This window comes from Apteryx rowi, unplaced genomic scaffold (genome assembly GCF_003343035.1).
Source record: "Apteryx rowi isolate R43461 unplaced genomic scaffold, aptRow1 scaffold_623, whole genome shotgun sequence".
In the NCBI taxonomy this organism is placed as follows: domain Eukaryota; kingdom Metazoa; phylum Chordata; class Aves; order Apterygiformes; family Apterygidae; genus Apteryx; species Apteryx rowi.
This window is the reverse complement of record NW_020450898.1, coordinates 195,085-217,723: the sequence shown is the minus strand read 5'-3', so window position 1 is coordinate 217,723 and position 22,639 is coordinate 195,085. Positions and strand designations below refer to the sequence as shown.

The window sequence follows — 22,639 nt, the reverse complement described above, 5'->3', positions numbered from 1 at the left end:
GCAACTCTTCCCGGAGAGTTCAGCACTGAGACAGGCTTCTCTATCTTTCCCTCAAGATTTTGTGTTGATAAGCATTGAGAGCTTCAAACACAAGCACTCATATCAAAACAATAGGCTCCATGATAGGAGACCAGCAGGGAAAAAGAATATATTCCTCAGCAGTTTACCCACATCACAGGAACACAAGAAGTTGGATAAGCTGGCCTCCTCTGTCTCTCTTCCTCCACTGACACTAGAAAAGATTTTCTGAGATCACTTTCTGGGATAGGTTTCTTAAGTGAATTTCCCCAGTGTTCTACCTCGTGGTCTGAATGTTGGATTGCTTTTATCACTTTATCTCTTCTGTGAGAGAGACCCTGAATATAAGTTTTACGATACGCTTACCCAGCAAAATGGACTTTTCTCTTGTCTTGGTATCTAGGCTAGGTCTGCTCTTCCTGTAAATCTGTTTCACTATGAGAGACCGCATTTTCTACCATTCTAAATTACTTACCCGACCAAAAGGAGTTTTATCTCTCCCTTTGTTCAGTTAAAGAGCCATCACTTACCTGTGGTGTGATATCTTGATTTTGTAACAAAGTCTTCAGATTCTCGAAGGATTAGTTATGTTGTTTCTACCTGTGAACGTTCTGTATCCCTGTGGAAGACAGAATCTGAACCTGATGTCCCTGACCATCTGCCCTCTACTGATTTACTCAAAGTTGCACTCTACTACACTTATGTCACTGAAAATGTCTTTTTTGATGCCAGTTACCTCTGTCAGAAGGATGAAAAAGATTCAGACTTTCTAGTTCATCTACCATATACCATGTTCTTTCTGGATAAAGTATCCTAGAGAATCTATTTACAGATGTTCAAAGATGATTTCAGAATTCCAGCTGAGTCAGGGAATTAATTTACCTCTCTTTTTTCTAATCTTCATGCATATAGGACTGAGTCAGTGTCATTTGGGAGGGACGGGGGTTGGAAGGGGTTTTCTCATGCTTTCTTGAAATATTTCAAAATGCTCCCAAGGCAGTTCCTTTGAAAGCTAAACATCATTATAATCTCTATGCAGAGATTCTAATTGGATAATTATTGTTATGACCTCCAAAGTAGTCCTGGAAGTGAGTGCGCTTCTCCAGAGTTCAAACTAAATGGGAGCCGCCACTAAGAAACGTACGTCTCTGACAAGTGCCAAGGTGCCACCAGGTGTTTCATTGACAACTTATCAAATCTCTTACCATCATCAATGAATTCTGGAATGAAGGTGCAGAGTAATCCTCCTTTTTTCATTTTCTTTCAATGAAAGATTCTGAGATAAACCTCCAGTGTTACTGTGCATATGGTAGATATGTGCATACCTATCACTTGATGACTAAAGAGATGTTCTCTACTAGTAGCTCAAATTCTTTGAGATGTGTGATCCTTGCATATGCATCACTTCCAGCTTGCTCTCCACCTTTCTCAAAGTGCTATCATGACTATCTACTTCTGAAATTCTGCCGATAAGAGGTGTCAGAGATTGTTTTCAGTTCTTTCTGTCCTATGTTTATGAGCCGACTGTGGCTGGTGAAAACAACAAAACAACTCTGGTCTCCCATGATGCACAGAGTGAATATACTTGTGAACTTCACATCTCATAAGGGTAACAAATGCTCACAGGTTACTCAAAGGAAACTTTTATGTTCTCTTCTTACCTCTTTCAGCAGGGAAGATCCAGCAAAAGTCACCTCATTATTTCTTCCTTACTGATTTTGTATTTCTTGTCTAGAATGCTCATGTATTTGAAGCCTGTAATCAAGCTCCAGGAACACAAGCAGGTTTATTAGATATCACTGAAGTCAAAGAACGAAGGGTTGCCAGTTTGAAAGAGGAAAGGAGAGATAAAAAAGATAACCTTTTAGATGAGAAATTGTCTGACATTTCATATTGCTTTAGATCAAGAGACGTATGCAGTTTTTATTTAGCATTCCTCTGTAAAGTAGATGCTCTAAAGACTGTGTTGAGCCTCTCTTAGCAACAATCTAGATTTCCAGTATTACTAAGGCATTCTACAATAAATAATTGTGGTAGGGACACAAAAATGTCTTTCAAATTTGAAATTGCCCACTAGATAGTGCTTGCTTTGGTGCAATCCGTAGTGCATTTTGCTTAATTAGCATTGTATTTTTCTCTGTCTTTTCAGGGGGGAAAAAAAAAAAGAACAGATTACATTGCATGTACTGCCCCAGAAGTCCAAAAATGTTAATCAAATTTCATAATCTAATTAGACTCTTTCATTTTCTAATATTAGTGCTAGCTTGCAAATCTAAACAGCATTAGCAGTTTCAGTTCTTTGAACCTGCAGTCTCCAAACCTAATTCAGTCTGCATAAATACAGATTAAATATCTTGTTTTATGTTATAAAAGATGAATTACCTTAATGTGATGAGTCGTCTGACTTACCTACTTTTTCCAGAAGTACTAGTGCTCTAGTAAAATGTCATAATCAGTGAAGTACTTTTATGTATTTTATTTTTCTCCAGGAATGTAGTTTATGGGGAAAAGAAGGCTCCTATCTTTTTATCTAATAAATAGATAATGGAAATGGAATGGAAAAATGAATAATTCTTCAATTCTGTTCCACAACCTTTGTAAAAAATAACAGGTTTGTCAGACATCTGCTTCTCATTGGATTCACAATGAAAATATTTCTCTTGCTGCTTGTAACAAATGAAGCATCAGCAGCAAGGTACACTACCAAAGGGCTTAAATTGTTACAAACTCCAAATGTGGGTGACTGCAAAAGTATTGTTGCTCCTTAGTCCTTATTTAGTTTTAGTTGTTGATGCTTCCCATGTTCCTAAGGCATGCCTGCATACTTAAGGAACATGAACACCTGCCATTAGTTCAAGTGGTGCTATTTTGTCAAGGTAGTTAAGAATGTTTGATTTCATTATGCTTTTTTTCAGTAGATTAAGTATGAAAGAAAACAACACACTCGTGTTAGTGAAATAATTATATATATGTATACTTAGGCCTCAATGAAATTCATTCAGTATTCATTTTATCTTGTCACAATAATCTGGATAGTATTGATTTGTATGTTAGATGCTAAAGACCACAATTTTTCCTCATGTCAAATCTCTGACTAATTTAGTTTGCCTTAAGTAGAAATCAAAAAATGGACAATTTACACTATCTCATGTTCATAGGTATTCATTTTTATTACAAATAAAAGTAATACAAATAAATATTTTCAAGTTGCATTTATAATTAAACACTTGGATAAAATTAGTTCTATTCATATCCTCTAACAATTATACTCAATTTTTCATGGTGATAACAGGGGAAAAAAGGCTTCCTTATGGAGACTAGGTTCTTCAGGTTGATTTGATACATGAAAGTGTTTTTGCAGTCATATGACATCTTTAGCAGGATTGAAGAAGTCTAGAGAAGACACACTTATTCAGAGGAACAACACTCTAAATACGTTAAGTGAATGAGGCCTCTACAAGCTGATTAGTACAAAGCTCAAAGGTGTTGTAAGGACTGATAACCAGTCACCTGGGAGGAGCAGCTTCCATATAAGCTGTTAAAAAGGAAACTCTCTCTTCTTAGCTCCAGCCCTAACCAAGAAAGATGTATTTCTACCTCTTTTTAATAGGCTTCATTTCTTTTTAATAAACTTTTTTCAGGGAAAGTTTCACATATAACTCCAGTTTCTATACTTGAAACAGAAACATCTTCAGAGTTTGGTTATTCCCTGTGATGCTTCTCTGATAGTGCTTTGATTCAGATTCATTGTGTTTTAGAGCTTGCAGCCAAGACTATTCTAAAACGTTATTGCTTCCTTGAGTCAATTTTCTTAATCAGTCAGCGGTGGAGCTGAAACTTAAGTGCTCTTCAAGTCCCAGACATTGCTAGTAGTCACAATATTATTCCTGGAAACAAACAAAGAAAAAACCTCCAAAACTAAAACAAACAAATGTATATTATATATGTGGACATGCAGTTAATTAATTAACGTTAGCAATTGTTACACAGCCTGTCCAAATTGTGGAAAGGAACAACTATTCATTTAACTCTCCCTGAATTTCTTGAGGCTATGACCTGCATGCTTAATCATAATGGATTAGATCAGTTAAATAAAAGCAGTGATTATTTATTAATTTCTTAGTTCAGTAGGCAATATAAATATTCATAAAAATTAAATTTATGTTTAAAGATCACTGCAAATTTCTGAGGAATCCCTTATAATTAATAAAATATTATTTTTATTTTTTGATATCTCTAGTTTTAGCTTCTGTGTGTCATAGTGGAAAAGAATTCCAGTGATTCTAGCTTTATATATAACAATGATGACCTGCATTTATCCTCTGAGTGGTTTGAATGGGGTTCTTAACATGAAAAGCATTGGCCACTGTTATTTAAGCTGCTGGCTCTTATCCTTTCTGTAAACTATGTGGCAGAACAGATGTGAGAAACTCAGTACCGATGAGTTATATATAAAGGTATAATTTACTACATAGCAGAAATCTCTGTTTCACCGAGTGAATATTGCTTGTACCCTATTCACAGGCGTGTGCAAAAAGCTAAAGTTTAAGCTTAACTTACATATCATATAGATGATTGAATTAGTGAAGTGAAGTGTCAGAGAATAAAAAGTCAAAATGAGGCAAACCTGAGTATAGTTCTGTGTGTGGATGTAACTATTATTTTATTCCTAACATATTACTCTTGGATAGAGCTTCATTCTCCAGTCTAACCAGGGACCTTGTATGTTTCATCAAGGTATGATATACATCTCATTTTCAAATGTTGAATGTTCAGCAATTCAATAAATTGGAATCTTGGAATTTATCTCACAAATACATGTCAAATGTATATCAAGTATTTATATATTGAATATATGAAATATATATCAGGAGAGATATCCCAGTTAAACATCAAACGTCTCAATATATGGGGTTTTAGGAAGGGAAATCCTATTCATGCCAGGTTCCCTTTGTAGTTAATAAAGAAAAGTAGGCACTTGGAGGTTGTGAGTCAACTGACAAAATTTAACTATCATCTATTTTAGCATACAGTGAATTGGCTCTGAAAGTGTTTGTTTCTTTCTGTTGACTATTTATGCCATTTGGGCAATTACCTAAAATAAGTCATTTAAGTTTGGCAAGGTGATTATCACCCAGAGTGTTTCTAGTGCACTAAAATAATATAGGCAGGAGATCATGGGAGTCCACAGATTATATGTTGGATAATTAGCAGAAATTGAATAGTTTATGAAATTTGAACTAAGATTTAATAATTTGTCTATCTCATTATCTAAGCTGTTGCACAGATGTTGCCTAAAAAAGAGCAAATAAGGGAGATTTTGTATGCGAACATTTCTTGTATTTCATCCTCTCTCTTCTGCCAGAGAACATGTCTAATTCTGCTGCATTTTGAGGAATTCTGCTGGCTTATCCGGCACTGCAGGCCCACAGCCGGGATCATGGGTTTTACTAGTGGCAGGCAACAGTGGTGCGTTCCCTGCCTCTTGTAGCATGATCTTGCTCGGAAAGAGCTGTCATGCAGAAATACACAGCGTGGCTCAGGGGCCTAATCAGAGACCAATAAAATGTCTGGCCACTGACCTCATAAAATAAAGACTCAGAGAATAAGTAAATCAAAATATCAATTATATCAGTGAAAGACTTTCAGATTTCTGCACCTTAGAAAGGTTGTACTTACAGAAGCACAGGACAGATTTATTGCTCTTTCCATTTCACAAAGGAGTAATTCATTACCTTATAGAACTTTCTGCCTAACCATTATTTTCTTCTCAAATCAAGAGTTATAGAAAAGTATGCTAGTATTGACCAATGTTCATGAAGAATTTTTAAAAATCCCTTTGCTGTATTTTTTTCTTTTTGTCACCTAGAATATTAGGACTGAAAAATAAAATGATACTTTTTTCTAAAGCTTTAAAGGGAGCTGAAGAACAGATATCTGACCAAAACAACCATGTGTCTAGAAATTATTGCTACAAATGCTGCTTGCAAATCTCAGCCTCAAGGTGAGAATGACTCAGCATCATGTTAATTAAGATACTAATGTAAAAGAGAGTACACCTGGGTTCCAGTTCCTGTTCTAGTGTATGTTTAATTATTTACGCAAAGCGAACAGCCTCAGGAGAGAGATTGAAAGCACTCAACCACAAATTATCCTGTAGCTTTGAGATAGAGGTGCTGTCTTAAAAAGTAAGAGATCTGAACTCAAATCCCACTGGGTCTTAACACTCAAAATCGTTATGTGCAAAAGAGAACACATCATATCTATGGTGCTAAGAAATTATTATTAGTCCGGTTAAAGTTTAACTGCCAGTCCAAATTAATACAGAAGAGCCTCAAATTATACAAAAAACCCTTCCTGGTATTTATCATTTTTTGGTACTTTACTCACCATTGTTCCTCCGGAACCTAAGGCTGACAACTTCAGTACTCAGGAAGGGGAGGTGAGGGTGTTTATGACAAGTCATCACCATCCTGAGGTCTTTGCCAGGAGGAGTTAATGCTGGGGGGAGGGGGGTATCTTCCTCCTTCCAAGTGGAGCACGATGTTGATGCTGTCTTCCTCCTCAGTCTTGAATACACTTGGATTTATTTTTATTTGTTCTCTCATCCCAGTCTGCTCACTTCCCCCTGCTGCCAGCGAAGGGGTGAAGCTGCCCCGCAGCCCTGGCCCCGGGGGCTGTTTGCAGGGCAGGGGCTGCCTGGGGCTGTCAGACCCTTCCCCGGCGGCACTCACCGAGCTGCAGCTCAGACAGGCTGGGCAATGGGCACTCGGCCACGAGGCGCCTGGTCAGCCCAGCGCAGCCCAGCTCGGGACACGGCAAGTCCAGCCACCTCTGGAGACCTGGCAAAAAACATGATTACTTGTTTAAGCTGGTTTACTACACAGGTAGTAAGAGACTGAATCTAAAAACTGTATATTCTGTGAGAGTGCACTCACTGTTAGACAAAGGGTATTGTCAATGCTAGTGTAAAACTAGCACAAGATTTTGTTCCCCCCCTTTTTTTTTTTGATCAGTAAAAGCTATTTGGTAAATTTTACCTGAATTTCAAACAGGCTTTAAGTTTGACCAACAAAAAAAATCTTCCACAGGAAGTGTTTTGTAAAGGCGGAACAGAATTGTGCAGCACAAGGATGAGTGAAAAAAAATGTGCAATTCAGGCAACAGAGGTAACAAAATACATGACTGTATACACTAATAAAAGTCTATAGAGTACTTTGAGCACCAAAGGAGTGAGAATCCTACCTGTGAGAAAAAGAGTACAGGCACATTTCCTGGAATGCAAGCTTAAATTAAGGCAATAGTAGGTATGAAGGAGGGTATGACATTCAGAGCCCTTGAAATAAAGATTGGAATGATAAGGTTGTTTGCAAAGAAAAGGTGTCTCATCTTGTTCTGCAGAGGCTATGACTGTCTTTAAATTCCTAAGAAGTCTGTACCCATTGAAATGATCTTGCAGGGTCTGCCAGACTCAGAAGAACCTTTCTAATGTTGTGCCAGTAGACACTGAAAGATGATTCTAGTATTTTTTTTCTTTTATTTATTTCCTTTTCTGTTATATCAAAGATGTTGATTTAGTTACGTAATCATCTGAAGGGCTTTTTTTTTTTTTTTTTTTGGCATTCAACGAAAGCCCTGCATGCAACTTTTAGTGTGAAGTTTGAGATGCACCTTCTTTGGATTTAAGTTATAAAGGCCAAATACTTAGAAAGAATACTAGTTCAATCTAGTACTCCTCTGCCATTTGAAGGACCACTTGGGCTATCATTTGATTTTGTAGAAGGAATTTTGGCAGTGATTCTGTTTGGCTTTTTCTCTCACTCCTGCTCTGAGTATGTATTCTGCTGCTGTTTTGAAGGCAATTGTGAATGTACCCTTTGATTAGTGTGTCCATGCTCAGTTACTGACTTGACATGTTATCAAATTTGTGCTGACTACCCAAGCACCAAGAGAGAAATGGTAATTTTCAAAAGTTTCTATCCCAGCAAAACCAGAATGAAATTTAATGAGAAAGTATGAGACACATAGTATATGGGCTTCTTTTCAGCCACATTTCTGAAGTTTATGGCTTTAAGAAAAAGTTCTAAGTTTTGGATAAAGGACAACCTCAACTGTTTTTTCACTGTACTGTGTCTGATTTACTGTTCTATAATAAAACACTGTTCGATGGAGCAGGGAGAAAGCAAGGTGGATTTGTGTGTCAGAAAGGTCATGCCAAATCACACAGAATGGTTGAGGTTGGAAGCAACCTCTGGAGATTGTCTAGTCCCTGCTCAGAGCAGGGTCAGCTAAAGCAGGTTGCTCAAGGCTGCGTCCAGTCAGCTTTTGAATATCTCCAAGATGGAGTCTCTGCAATCTCTCTGGGCAACCTGTTCCAGTGTTTGATGACCCTGACAATAAAAAAGTGTAAAAAAAGTGTTTTTTTCTGTTTAAACAGAATTTCCTGTATTTCAGTTGTGTCCATTGCTTCAAGTCCTGTCACTGGGCACCACTGAGAAGGGTTTGGCCCCATCTTCTTTACTCCCTCCCTTCTGATAGTTATACACATTGATAAGATCCCCCCTGAGCCTTCTTTTCTCCAGGCTGAACAGTCGCAGCTCTCTCAGCCTCTCCCCGTAGATGAGAGAGGTCTCCAAGTTGCAGCAAGTCTGTGATACAGATACTGTATCCCTATGATACAGTTTACAAACTGCTTCTTGTGAAGGCCTGTATCTGCATGGCGTAACAGGAGGGAAGGGGAGGTTATTTATTAAAAAACATTTTAAATGTATTAGGATTATTTTTTATTAGGATATTCCTGTTCAACTAAATTCTCCCATCTGTACCATCAGCATTTTCTTCTCCTTTAGGGCAATGAATTTTTTTAAGGTTTTGTAGTCAGCTTGTCATGGCTCTCCTTCCTTGCCTACAAAGTTTTTTAAATTTCACAAATTTTATTAAACCCATTTTAGATAAGACCAAAAAATATTTTAGACTTGGTGTAACTGGCTAACTTCCATTTTGAAGATAAATACAATTCCAATTCTTGAGGCGTATTTTTATTGAAGTAACTCTGACTTTTAGAAGGTTCTACCTTGCGTGTAGGACAAATTATGAAATTACAATCTTAGGGGCCACAGCATTATCAGTTTGGAAACAAGTTGCTTTAAAAATTTTTCATTATTAAGATAGTTTTTCTTTCTGTTTATTCTTGTCAAACAGGAACATTTTCAGGTTGAGGGGATTTTTTTAAGGTGTTCTTTAGCTTTTGTACGTATAATCATCCCATCTACATGATGTTTTTTCCACACATCTACAATATCTATTTATTTATAAGATCAATATATGCTAAAGATTTCCCATCACATGTCTCTGCAGTAAAAATAGCTTAAGATCCTGATAAGCACTGTATTTTAAACTTCACTATTCTTTCCATTCATAATAAGAAGCTCTACTGCACTTTAGCTAGAATACTTTAGACAGAATTAAGTATTTGCATCATGTTATGCCTGACAGAAACCATTTTATAGCTAAAGTTCTATATGGCTGTAGCTCCAAAGTTCATGTCTTTCATTTAAGAAAAATATTTCATTTAAGAAATTTCTGGCATTCCTAAATACCTACATATCTCTTGATTTCTGATTCTGAGAAGCTTACATTCCAAAAAACCTCACAATGTTTATATTTATATGTTTACTTTTCAACTATAATTTGTTTGCTTTTTTGGGGGGCAGGAGTGGGTAATTTCTGTTTGAGATAAAATTTGAGAATAAAGTTGTAATAGGCTGGCTTTATTTAAGCAATATCCTATTTTAAAATTGTATACTGTCTCTACCCAGATACTAATGGCTCATTACTGTTTCTGCTGCAAGGGTCACAGAAAAAATATTCAACAGAGGATTCTCATAATTCCTTTTCTGAGTATGTTTCAGTGTTTGTGCCATTGTTACACAAAATTGGATCGTGATGGTTCTCTTGCATCATGCTTTTCACCCCTACAACATCTGTTATACCCCAGAAGGCAGCTTGAACTTCATGTGACTTCTAGCTCTTCTCATCAGGGAAAATGACACTTCAACAGATGTAGAAAATGAAATCGCAATGACACAAAGACTGTTTAGTCTATCTGAAAATAAAGCACTCAGTGTTCCACAAGACAGAAATTCAACTAGGAATCCATACTGATCAAATGAAACCTTAGAACTTTATATCAGGACTCCATTTCCTACTGACAAATCCAGATGAATGCTAATATGATGAAACTGAAAGTTCAGTTATTCTGAACTGCTTGATTAATCCTGGAATTTGATATCAAGCAATTAAAAATGTAACAAACGTCTCTCAGTACTGTAATACCCTGGAGAAGTGATGTTAATGATCTGTTAGTAGCCTACTTAATATGAAGTAGTAAACTAACCAATTTCCATACGGTTTAAATTTTTTTTAACTGAGATTGCAGGTGCGGTTTATATGATTTACAGATATTTCCACAAAACAAGTTGCAGGCAAGCATTCAAGGCACTTAGCCATTTGAATGGAAGACAGGCTGTCATTAGGCCAGTTAGTATATCTTTATTCGTAAGCACAAACAAAATAATATGATGTTATAGGACCTCTAGGATGTTAGAATACTGTCTGAATAGAAAACTTAAGGTAGTTTATTAAGCTTTTTAAAAATCAAGAAAAAAATCTGAAAATGTATTTAAATGATAAAATGTGGAGTGAATTAAGTTTGAAAAGGCTATTTGGATTAAATTTTCACTGTAGGCCCTGCTCCCATATTCCCCCAAATCTCTTATGTAGTTTTTATTCCCAAAGGATTAAAAGTTTGTTAGGTTCTCTCAAGCACCACAGGCATGTTTCAAGCCCGCAGCAATATCCTCTCCCTTTCAGTGCATCTGCAGAAAAACAGATTGCTTCCCCATAGACAGTATACTTAGATATAAAAGAGATGTGGCAGTACATGGTAAAATACTGTTTTTTCTAGCATTTTGTTGCGAGTTTGCTGTTGTAATGATGATAATATTAGTAATGATGTCATTAGCCTTCATGATCATCTCTTGCATAACATCTAACTACATGCCCTTCCTTCTTCAAAGTTGTACAGTGCTGGAATCTTCTTCATTGTCTAGAGGGAAAACCCCTGCCCCTTAGGTAATTTAGCACATCTCTGAACATTGCTTCAGTCTGGGCAGTCAGGTCTTTTAAATGCAAACAGCTTAATTCAGCTCTATTTTGAACAGTCATTGTAATGAAATTCTTTAGGGCAAAGGTATATGGTTCCTAATTGTTTGATTACTCACAGAAACAGCTCAAATCATACTTCTTCTTTTCAAACTGTAACTTTATAGATCACTTGTATGGCATCTTTGTAGTCCTGACTTTACTGAAATAAATTATCATCTGATTGAAAAAAATTATCTGTTTCAGAATAAAATAGGAACCCATAAAAGCAAGATTTCTAAACGCAAAATGCCCTTGAACTGTGATACTTAACAAGTTCAGTGTACATTTAACAGTTCCTATTTCCTCATTTCAACCAGGAATCCAAATGGATATAAAGTATTTAAAAACAAAACAAAGCACCCTTTTTGGTGTTTCAAAGTATACTAAAACCAGAAAATATTAGAAATTTCAGAGGGAAGCACTTTTTGCAAGGATTGTGTTAGTGTACTTTACATTCAGAGTCCGTTCACTATCATCTGGGAATCAGGGAGTTTAAACAGAGTATTTTCAGGTAGCACAATAAAGGGAAAGAAGATTAACCAGATATTTGGTTGTTCTGGGGTAGAATTTGATACCAGTTAAAAACTTTCTAATTTCTTCATGTTCAATGAAGCCAAGTTTTTCTAAGAATATTAAATATTAAATAATATCGGGATGATCTCCTGAAAGCAAAAACCCATCATCTGAGTAAATTTACTTACTATTTAGAGTCAAAGTATACCAATATCTTAGGTCATAATTAAGGTCAGAGAACTTAGGCCAAACATAATTAGGACCTTTAAGAAGAATACAGTCCTTCTCTCAGCTACATCTTGCAGTCATCCTGTTTCTCTAAAAAGCCACTGCTAAAGTCATCTGGATTACCTGCTGTAGCTATCATTCCTGATGACTCTTCTTCTTAGTTCCATTTTTTGCTATACCTTGATTTGAAGTTTTCGTAGCTGTGTCCTTCCCTTTTTGTTGCATTCTCAACATCATCCTCTCCCTTTCAGTGGGTCTGCAGTCCAACAGATTTAGAAAGTCCCCTCTGCAGTACAGTGCTGTCTCATTCCTCAAAAAAAGCTTTTAAAAACCATTCATTTATATTTATCTCTCATAAAAATATTCAACTAAGTTATACCAAATTTACATTGTGGAAACTGGAAGTAGAATATGGTATTTTTTGGTTTTTGTTTCTGTCTGGTGTCATGTGTTTCAATATAAACTGTCTGATTAGAAAGTTCTTCAGGTTTTTGGAATGTATGGGGTTTTCTAAGGAAACTGAATTATCAAGAAATCACTGGATAGTTACTGGTTAGAGCACAGCAGTACCCGATGATTTTATTCGAATATTGTGTCCCTTTCCTTCCTTCTAATATGTTATGTATTTTATATATTTTTATTAAATATACATATGTGTAATATACACATTTAACACATGTGTTTTAAAATGTTGTTAAGTGATCATAGACTTGCAGGAAAGAGAACTGTATATGCGAGTCACTTTCTTACTCTTCCACTTTTCCTAAGCTCTCACTGAAAGCAAGTTTCTTTTGCTGTATTAGATAATCATCTGTGTAGACTTACAGGTAAGAATGAATTCTTTCTATTTGCAAAGAGCTAGTAAGGGTACAGTTAACTCTTTATTTGGGAAGAATGACCAATGACCACCTGCCAGTGTGCCTTTCTTCACTCTACCTCAGCTATTCCTTTTAAACACTACAATGCATTTCTGAATTTATGTTCTTTGATGTATCAAACTCCCTGTATCCTGTTCCTCTCTTGTGTGCTACTACTTATTTGCAGATTTCTTGCTTAGATCCCATAGTTTAATGGTTTAGCATGTCTGAAGGTCAAGCAGAGATAGGGTCCAGACAGAGACAGAAAATGAATTATTTAATTATTATATAATTATTTAATTATAATTTTTAAAATGTACAATAAGAATTGCCATTTGGAAACAGATGAACTTAATACATAATCTAGGTACCTACTGAAAAATGTCAGCTGTCGCTTTATATCCTGGCCTAACATATTAAGGAAGGAGCTAATGCCACAGTTCATTCTTTAACATTATTTTGAACTTTAAACCTATATTTTTATGAAGGGTATGAGGTTGGCAGTTCTGGACATTGACATCTGTTGTTAACCTGGAAGATGTTTAGAAATGAAGATGTAAAGAAAAACATGCTTATGTATCTCTCCATCACCCAAGGTACATCACTAAGTAGTATGTAAAGAAATGGTGGGAGAATAGAGGCTGAAAAACAGACTGTCAAAGAATATCTCACCAAGGCTGACAAAAAAAGATGGCCAGTTGTGGTGGTAATTTTGGAATGTGAAGGATATTAGTACAAATGGGACTGAAATCATTTAGTCTATAAAATATTAGGTCTTTTATAGGTCATCTCTCTCCACATTTAACAGAACAAATGGACCTCCTATTACTATTCTAAGTTATCTTCCTAAGTGATTTTTAAACCTGTTAAGAAATAATTCAACAGGATTCTCTTACAATAGTACAGCTGATAATAATTCTTTTATAATGACCAGGGGATTGGTTATATCACCTCAAGCTAATAGCACTTTATTTTGCTATAAAATTGCACATATACTGAAGATTGAGTGAAATCCTGACTGACTTCACTTTTTCCCAGAGCAGCTGATGCTACGATAGCATTATGGTCCACAGTATTCTACTTGAAGTGATCTTATAGTAATGTATTGCAAATATTTTTTGCTAGTTCTGTAATATCCTTGGAAACACAGGAAGAGGCAATAGTTTGTCAAATCCAGCAAGAAGCTACTACTTGTTTCTGGCAATTGTTTTAACATAGTTATAAACAGCCTCTGCTGACTTGAATTTTTGGAACAGCTTCCCTAGCCTGACATAATAAACATTCAAGTTATTCATAAGTATTCAGAGACTTTCAAAACAGTCTGATACAAACTACCCCCATAATTTAATTTATTAGCTCTTAGTGTACAGCAGTAACTCAAATGGCATATACATTGTGCATTGTCTTCATCACAGCTTCTAATAACCCATCAAGGTGGTTCTTTTTGAAATAAACTTGGAAGTAGGGCAAAACATCCTGGATGTGCTCTCTCTTTACAGTATTTTACTTTTAATTACACATCATACCTCAGGTAAGTGATGAGTGAGCCTTCTTGTAGCCTAGTAATGGACTATTTGCCTGACTACATAATAAACACAGATTGCTAGATTGATCACTTGGGTAATATTTTTCGTTCTAATTTACATAAAGGAATATGTTTCTATTTACATGAAGTAATGCCAGTAAAAAGCAATGGCGACAAGGCAGGAAATATTGGGCAGATGGCCATATATTTTTCTATTTTGTAAATATTAAAGTACCATATGTGGAAAATACGATTTCATTTTGTTTTCAGAGTTGAGACTAGCATGTCTCCATAGTGTTAATAATTGGACTTATGCTAAGAATTTTAAGTGGAGTTCAGTGTTTTGCCAAAGCTGTATTGTAGTCTCAAAAATGTATTTCATTGATTAAGGAAAATATTCTCTAACTTTGCTTTTCACTTCTCATCACACAAACTTTCCTGCGTTCTACTTGACATTTATTACTTAATCTATTGCATTTATGTAATTCAGCATCAGTTACTAAAGTTGTTGAAACTGAGTAATGTAATTGTCCTTGAAGCAATACTGGTGATAGGCTAACATATTTGTTCCTGAAGCAACTCTACAAGGCCTGAAGAACATAGTAGCAGACGAGTGGTGGTATGGGACCTAAAATTGAGTCTGTGATTTAAAATACATGTCCAGACTCTAATCTCTATAATCTCTACAACCTCTGAATTTATTAGTACCTGCGTTTCCACCTTGTTATATGTCTTGAGGTTAAAGTGAAGCTTACCGTTACTGCCATGGTTATTTGAAATTACAGGTTAATAAAGCTTATAAAGCTTAGAGTAGCTTCAAAGAATGATTTAGCGCTCATTGGTGCTTATTACAACAAAAACTCATATCCTTTTCCTGTACTTATGCTTGTCCTTTGCTTCTGGTCCCATGGATATAAGGGCCCATGGATGTGAATGAGAACATAAGACATTAGTCTCCTGTGTTATGTTCTCAGCAGTCAGTGCTGTGTCAGTGTGCTAAACGAGCCTTCACTGTTTTGCTTGCTTTTGCAATGAGAGTGGTACTAGTACCTGCTCTGGTGCTAGATCTGACATTTGTACAGTCTACTTTAGTTTCTTCCTGACTCCTAGGCAGTCATGCTCTCTTCCTGGCTGCCTTTGTGGATGGACAACTTTTGATGTAATTAAATGGAGTATATATGAGTGCTTACTTTTGCCCAAAATAGAATGTGGTCGGTTGTGTTATGTTTTTTTCAGCTGTTTTCTTTCTGGGAGGGAGGGGGGAGGGATGAGGGAGGTAAAAAAAAAAGTTCTGTTGAGATCATCTGCTCAGGAGGAGTATCCATGATTTAGGACCTCTCATATAAAATAATGTGTACTGCACAGAGTTTTGACTTTTTTAGAAAATAACCAGTTCTGTTAAATTTAGTTTGGCAGGCTGATACTGAAGTCATCTTTGCCTATTCTTTGTCTTTTTTTTTTTTTTTTTTTTTTCCGTGTGTGTGTTTGATATGGATATTGAACACAAAATTCAAACCTGGTCCAATTCTTGCTTATCCAGGCTGATCATATGAAGTACGTCAGTTACTAGCAAATGCATTTTGTGGTACTTTTCTCTTAATTGTAATAATTGCGCTGTTATTATGTATAGTGTGCTACTTACACAGCAGGTTTGTTTGTTCATCTTTTCTTTAGTTTTTGCTGTCAGCAGAACAGAGCAATTGGTTTTCTACCAGGCTTTTAAATTTTAACATACTCATGGGGAAAAATGAGAACTTGTCATACTGAAAAGTTAGGTTGGGTGGTAATGGCCTGTCTCCAGAAAAATTTGTTCTTTTGGACTTTCATAGCAATTATACAAAAGAGTAGTGAGCTTGGGGCATTCAGTCTACTCTGTACTTATTAACTTCACTGTGGTTAATGTTGTAGTTTTCTGAGAAGTGAAGTATTTACACATATGTAGAATAGACTATAATTATGTATTTCAAGACTCAAAACCTAAAAATCTTGAAAGAAATTTTTTTTAACCTCAGATACATCTCAGTTGTCTCCTATGTATAATACTGAATTCAAATTTAGACAGTAAGTTTTCTTCCCTAAAAACTGAGTCCTTTTCTATCTATTTACCTTTTTTGGTCTTGATTAGAGCTTGAAATTAACATGCCTGTTTTTGTCCTTGACTTTGGTGCATGAACATTTATTGTCTAGTTTTGTGAGACAATAGATGTTAAAGAGCTACAGCTGCTTACAGTAATGACAGTGCTGTGACTGCGAATGTAAGAATGCATAGTTATTTTGCATAAATAAGCCCTTCACCAGTACAGACTGTGCTGGAAGGTTATTCATAGGGTCATAGGACCATAAGATAATTCTGGTAGAAAGGGACCAAAGGAGGTCTCTAGTCCAACCTCCTGCTCAAAGCAGGTTCATCTACAGGGACAGACAAGGTTGTTCAGGACATTAGCCAGTCAACTCTTGAAACCTCCAAGAATGGAGCCTGCACAACATCTCTGGGCAGCCTGTTCCATTGCTTGCTGTCCTCATCATGAAAAAGTTTTTGCTTATATCCAGCCTGAACCTCTCTTGTGTCAACTTACGCCAGTTGTCTCTTGTCTACCTGCCATTCACCACTGTGAAGAGCCCAGCTCTGTCTTTTGGATGACCTCTCCTTAGGAATGGGCAGGTGGCTGATAGGCCTTCCCGCAGCCATCTCTCCTCGAGGCTGAACAAGCCATGATCCCTCAGCCTCTCCTCGCAGGGAAAGTGCTCTAGCTCTGACCATCTTGGTGGCCCCAATCTCACTTCATTTTGTTGAAGTCTTTCTTATATTGGGGGACCCAAGACTGGATGCGATATTCTAGATGTGGTCTAAGGTGTGCCAAGCAGAGGTGATAATCACCTGCTTTCATCTACTGGCCATGATTCTATTAATACAGATCCAAGATGCTGTTGGCTTTCTTTGCTGCCAGGGCACATTTGTCTACCATGTCAGTCCTCAGTTTATATGCCTGAATAACCCCTCAGCAAGGGATTATTCCCTCCCAGGTGCAGATTTTTGCGTTTATCCTTGCTGAACATCATGAGGTTTGTGTCGACCCATTCTTCCAGTCTGCCTTAGTCAATGACCTCCTCCAGATCATTGATAAAGATGTTAAAAAAGACGGGTCCCAGGATAGACCAGTGCATTACTCTACTTGTTATGGGCCTCTAGTAGAGTACATCCCATTAATCATTACCCTCTGAGCACAACCATCCAACCAGCTTTTTACCCATGTAGCTGTCTACCTGTGCAGACCATAATGTCCTACCTTGGATACAAGAATGTTCTGGGAGATAGTGTCAAAAGCCTTGCTAAAGTCGAGGTAAATGCTACCCACTGTTCTCCCTTCATCCACAAAACTATTCATGTTATCCTACAACGCAATGAGGTTGATCAGGCATGATTTATCCTTGCTCAATCCATATTGACTGTTCCCAGTCACCTTCTTCTCACTGAGTTTTCATTGTGTATGCCTGTGTGTATTTATTTCCTTTTTTCTTTTTTTTCTTTATTTTTTTCCTCAGTTTTAGGATGTTAGGCTATTACCCTTTGTATAATATCTCTTGTTTATTTTGATTGTTTTCTCCATCTCCGTATACACTCTGTTTTAGGAGATACAATGCTAAGGTGAAATTTCTTAGATTTGTCATATATTTCATATAGTATATATGTTATAGAATGAGAAAATAGAAAATTTGAAAATATGAAAATTTTAACTGATAAATGCCAAAAATGTATTCACAATGTACTTGATATTTTTCAGCCCTACTTCAAGTTACAATTTCCCTTAGCAAAGTTGAGCTCAGTGTGGGCGAATCCAAATTCTTCACATGCACAGGTATGTATTCATTTTATTTGCAGATATAGGGGGGGTTGTTAAGTTACAACCTTTTTCACAATTTGAAAATGAATCAATTGGTTTAGAATAGTAATTTAAAATGGCATGTTATGTGTATTCATATTGACTTCTGATAATTGTCTAGAAACTGTTGATTTCAGTTTCCAAACAAATGGAATTGCACAATTTGAAATTTATCTATATCAGTATAGGTAATTTTTATCTATTGACATGCTTACTTAGTTAAAATATTTTTACTTGTCTAAACTCTGGTATTATAATTTATATATGTAATCAGATGTTGAATAATTGTGTATGACTGTGCAGAAATATTTTATTTTTAAAGTAGTTTAACATAATTGCTCTTAGATATCTGCTGAGACATTTATCTTAAAAAGTCATTTACTTAAACTACAACACAGATTACATGAACAGATTCTTAAATCTGTGGAAGGAATATTAATAGAGCAGATCTAAAAAGCAGCGGTTCCTTCAAATGTTAAGCAGAAAACTATTTATCTTTCCTTACCTTTATTTTTTGAAGTGAAATATTTTAATCAGTGCATACTGTCAAGTATGTAGTGACAAGAAAGAAAACTGTGGCAGAAAGTGAAAATGACAGTGAACTGTGGGGAATAGGAAGGTACCTAATATTGAATTTTATGGCTGCTGATATTACTTGCATTACTGCTGATATTACTTACATTACTGCTGTAAAGACAGTAAAATAGAATAAGAGAAGTAAACCACAAACAAAAAAAAAAGGAAGGAAAAAACTGCCACTGCTACTCCTGGGTCACTGTGTTCAAGCATTGCTAGCCAAGTGTAAGGACTTTACAAGCAGGATAAACACAACTTAAAAATGTGAAGTTTTTGGCTAACACACACAACCAATGGCTAGGATTTATTAGGCTACTAGGCTAAGTGTAAGTATCCCTCCACCCTGATAAGACTCAAAGAGTCTGTGCTGGCCAGGCAGGTATCAGTCAGGAGGAGAAAGGTTCGCTTTTGCAGCTTCCTGGAATGGATCCTTGATGTTGCTGAGTTGCCATCTTCCATCAACACTGACACCTGGCCTGACTAAACAGACAGTCCAACTGACTGATGGATTGACCTGATGGTCCAGTGACTGCTGACTAGCCTGTTTCTTTCCTTTAAGATTTTATACCTTCCCATTTTGGTGTTTTTCTTCTTGAATCCTCGAGCTACTAATTATCCTGTCTCAACAATCATACATCTGCCTGCAATTTTCTCATCTTTCTACAGACTTTCACACAGCTCTTTCTTGCAACTTAGCAGTTCTTTCAGAGCCAAGGGTATGCTGCTGGGGAGGGAAGAGGAGGTTGTGAGGGGGAGGGGATAGGGAGGAAAAGGATTACAAAACCCTTATCTGAATATTGCATGTCTACCTAAACTTTAATTTTAATGTTGACTTTTTTTTCTTTTCTTTTTTTTTTTGTAGCCATTGGTGAGCCTGACAACATAGATTGGTACAATCCGCAGGGAGAGAAGATTGTTTCTAGTCAAAGAGTGGTTGTTCAAAAAGAAGGCGTTCGATCACGTCTAACCATTTACAATGCAGACATAGAAGATGCTGGCATATACCGGTGTCAAGCCACGGATGCTAAAGGACAAACTCAGGAAGCTACTGTTGTTTTGGAAATTTATCGTGAGTAAAATGTTATCAACCAACAAAAGAAAGAATATGTTTTGAAAGCCACTGCTATTGGGGAAGTAAAATGTATCACAATATCTTGCAAGGCTTTGAACCTTATCTTCCAAATAATTGCACCTCCTGCAGTTTAGTTCACATATGTTATGAAGAACACTCTAGTGAAATGGATAGCCATTTTGTAATATTGTATATCACTTTTGCTTTGCATTTCAAAATACCATGTTATAAGGATGCACTGTATATCACTCAAGGAGAAGAGGACATACAAGAAAAGAGTTACATCAACATAATTCTTATTACAAATGCATATTCAACTAATTACAAATGTATATAACTAAATGAAGTGCAAGAAGTGCAATGTATGTCATTAAAAAAGTGAACTTTAGACTGAGTTAGTTTTTTTATGTTAATCTGCTCCTATTCTTGACCTTATAATGGAATTTTTCAATAAAGCATTGAAGCCTAATATGATAAGCAACCAAAATGCATTTCAATTGCAAATAACTAATTGAAGAGTATATTTGAAATGTAAATACACTGTATTATGGTGAGGGATTCTATAAGAGGGTTTTTTTTTCAGTTTAGTTAAATAACTTCACAGTGTACTATATTCTTTAGATCAATCAAAAATACCTAAAAGCAATATGCTAAATGCAATACGCTGCAAAGTTAAAAGGCAGGTCTTTGTGGGTGAAAGGATGGGACATATGCCAGCTGCCTTTAAGCTGAGTTCTTCTCTAATTTCATTGGAGAATAGTCCTTTAATATTCATAAGAAAATATGGTTGTAGTTGGACTGGGCATTACGGAATTGCAATGAGACAGTAAATACACAGTGAAATGATGAAGTACAGCTTCTGAAAGGTACAGATAACAAAGATAACAAAAGGCATACAATTTAAAAATAAATGCAATTGATAAAGCAACCATTAGAATGATGATAGCAGTTACAAACAGTTACATGAGGGCTTGAAAGCTGACAGTTCAAAGGATTTCAAGTTTTGTGGAAGTCATTTGTATGCCTAAAGCTGCCAGTCACTCCATTAGCAGACTGCTGAGCAAAGTTGAAATCTTTTGAAGTGTTTGCTTATGGTAATTTTAATAATTCTGAGGATAGACAAACCCAAAGACCTACACAAGAAATGTGAAGATTTATGGGACCTGACATATAAAAGTTGAATATAAAAGTCAGTATTTGTGATATATTGCAAGGAAAAAGCAGGCTACACTGTGGGGTCTAGTAACTGACACCAGGTTCACAGGTGTCAATGAGAGTTTTTCTGCTGGCTCAAATATTTCAAGCATTTATACAAGTATACAAGAGCTGTATATAATAAAAATGTGCTCCCTCTGTTGTGGAAATCATGTAGATTGTTTGTTTCTGCACGCATATCAATACAAAAGGGACATGAAGAGAAAAATACAAGGTGGAGATGCATCTTCTGTTCTCCAAACGATTCTCTGAAATGGAATTGGCAATCTTTCTTCCTAGAGAAGATAAGTCAGTTTCCCTTCCGTGTTCAAGAAATTCTTCCAGGATGCTTTTTAAGGCAGTTGATTTCTGCATTAGATCTTGTATTAGATCATGGATTAATACCATCATAGAGTTCTTATACTAAATTCTCATAATACTGAACTTATTCAACATCTTAATAAAATTTTATGATCAAGTATGAATATTTGGGGTTGGAATAATAAGAGCTTAGTCAGGCCTAAAAAAATGTAATATTTCCTCAAAAAAGCTTCAAATCCTTATCACTTATAAATAACCAGTTTTTCCATACAGTTTTCCATGGGCTTTTAAGTCTTCATATTTTACTCAGGTGACATTTTTCACAATCAGTGAGGCTACAGTTCCACCTTTTTAACAAACTGAAGCTCTCCCAAATAACCTTTGTGGTTTTGATGGAAGTTTTAATGGGATAAAAACATGTTTTTTTCAGCAATAGTATCATGAAGAATAAAGCACATAACAGAGTAAATAGGACTCTTTAGCTGAATGGTTCATCCTCTAAAAATTTGAGTTTCAAGATTGGGCTCTGAAACATTGAAAACAATAAAAAATACTTATTTTTAAGACATGTTCAGTTTATACATAAAACAAAGATATTCGTAATACTGAATGATTGTAAAATCATTTCTACAGACAAGGTGGAAGTCCTGTGTACAGGATCATTTCAGTCTAATCTGGGAAAAATATACTATGGAAGTAGTTCTGTATTATGCTCAAGGAGAAGGCATAATAGTCATCTTTATCATCTTTATATAATTTCAGTGCTAAGTAAACTGGAAGCAGTTTAGTATGTTTTGTTTTTTTCCTTTTCAGAAAAGCTCACTTTCCAAGACGTAGCATCTCCACAAGAATTCAGGCAGGGAGAAGATGCAGAGATTGTTTGCCGTGTTACCAGTTCACCTGCTCCCATTGTCAGCTGGTTGTATCGAAATGAGGAAGTCACAACTATTGCTGACAGTTAGTATTTTGGTAACTCTTTAAGTTATACATTCTAATTAATATTAAAATATTATTGTAAAGTAAGACTAATCACATTTTAGTGTAGGATGTAAATAAGGGATTCCTGAAAGTAACCTTTAATTATAGCTATATTTAAATTTAGATTGGTTTAAACATCACTTGGAGGTTTACATCAAAGATGGATATCTTTTCAAGATCCAAATGAAAGTTATGAGCTTGATACAAAAATTACTGAGTGTTTTCCAGTTACTAAGATTGTCTATACCAATAGTTCTATCTATTTCTAAAG

At 35.9% G+C, this 22,639-nt stretch overlaps 1 protein-coding gene across 1 annotated transcript in view; it reads left to right on the top strand.

Moving 5' to 3' along the window:
- The first annotated feature begins 5,970 nt into the window (after positions 1-5,970).
- NCAM2 (neural cell adhesion molecule 2) overlaps positions 5,971-22,639 on the top strand; it is a 168,985-nt gene continuing 152,316 nt past the window's right edge. The window contains exons 1-4 of the mRNA XM_026084007.1: positions 5,971-6,022; positions 18,129-18,203; positions 19,666-19,872; positions 22,204-22,347. Of these exons, the coding sequence (XP_025939792.1) occupies positions 5,971-6,022; positions 18,129-18,203; positions 19,666-19,872; positions 22,204-22,347 (478 nt within the window). The remainder of the gene's footprint in view (positions 6,023-18,128; positions 18,204-19,665; positions 19,873-22,203; positions 22,348-22,639) is intronic.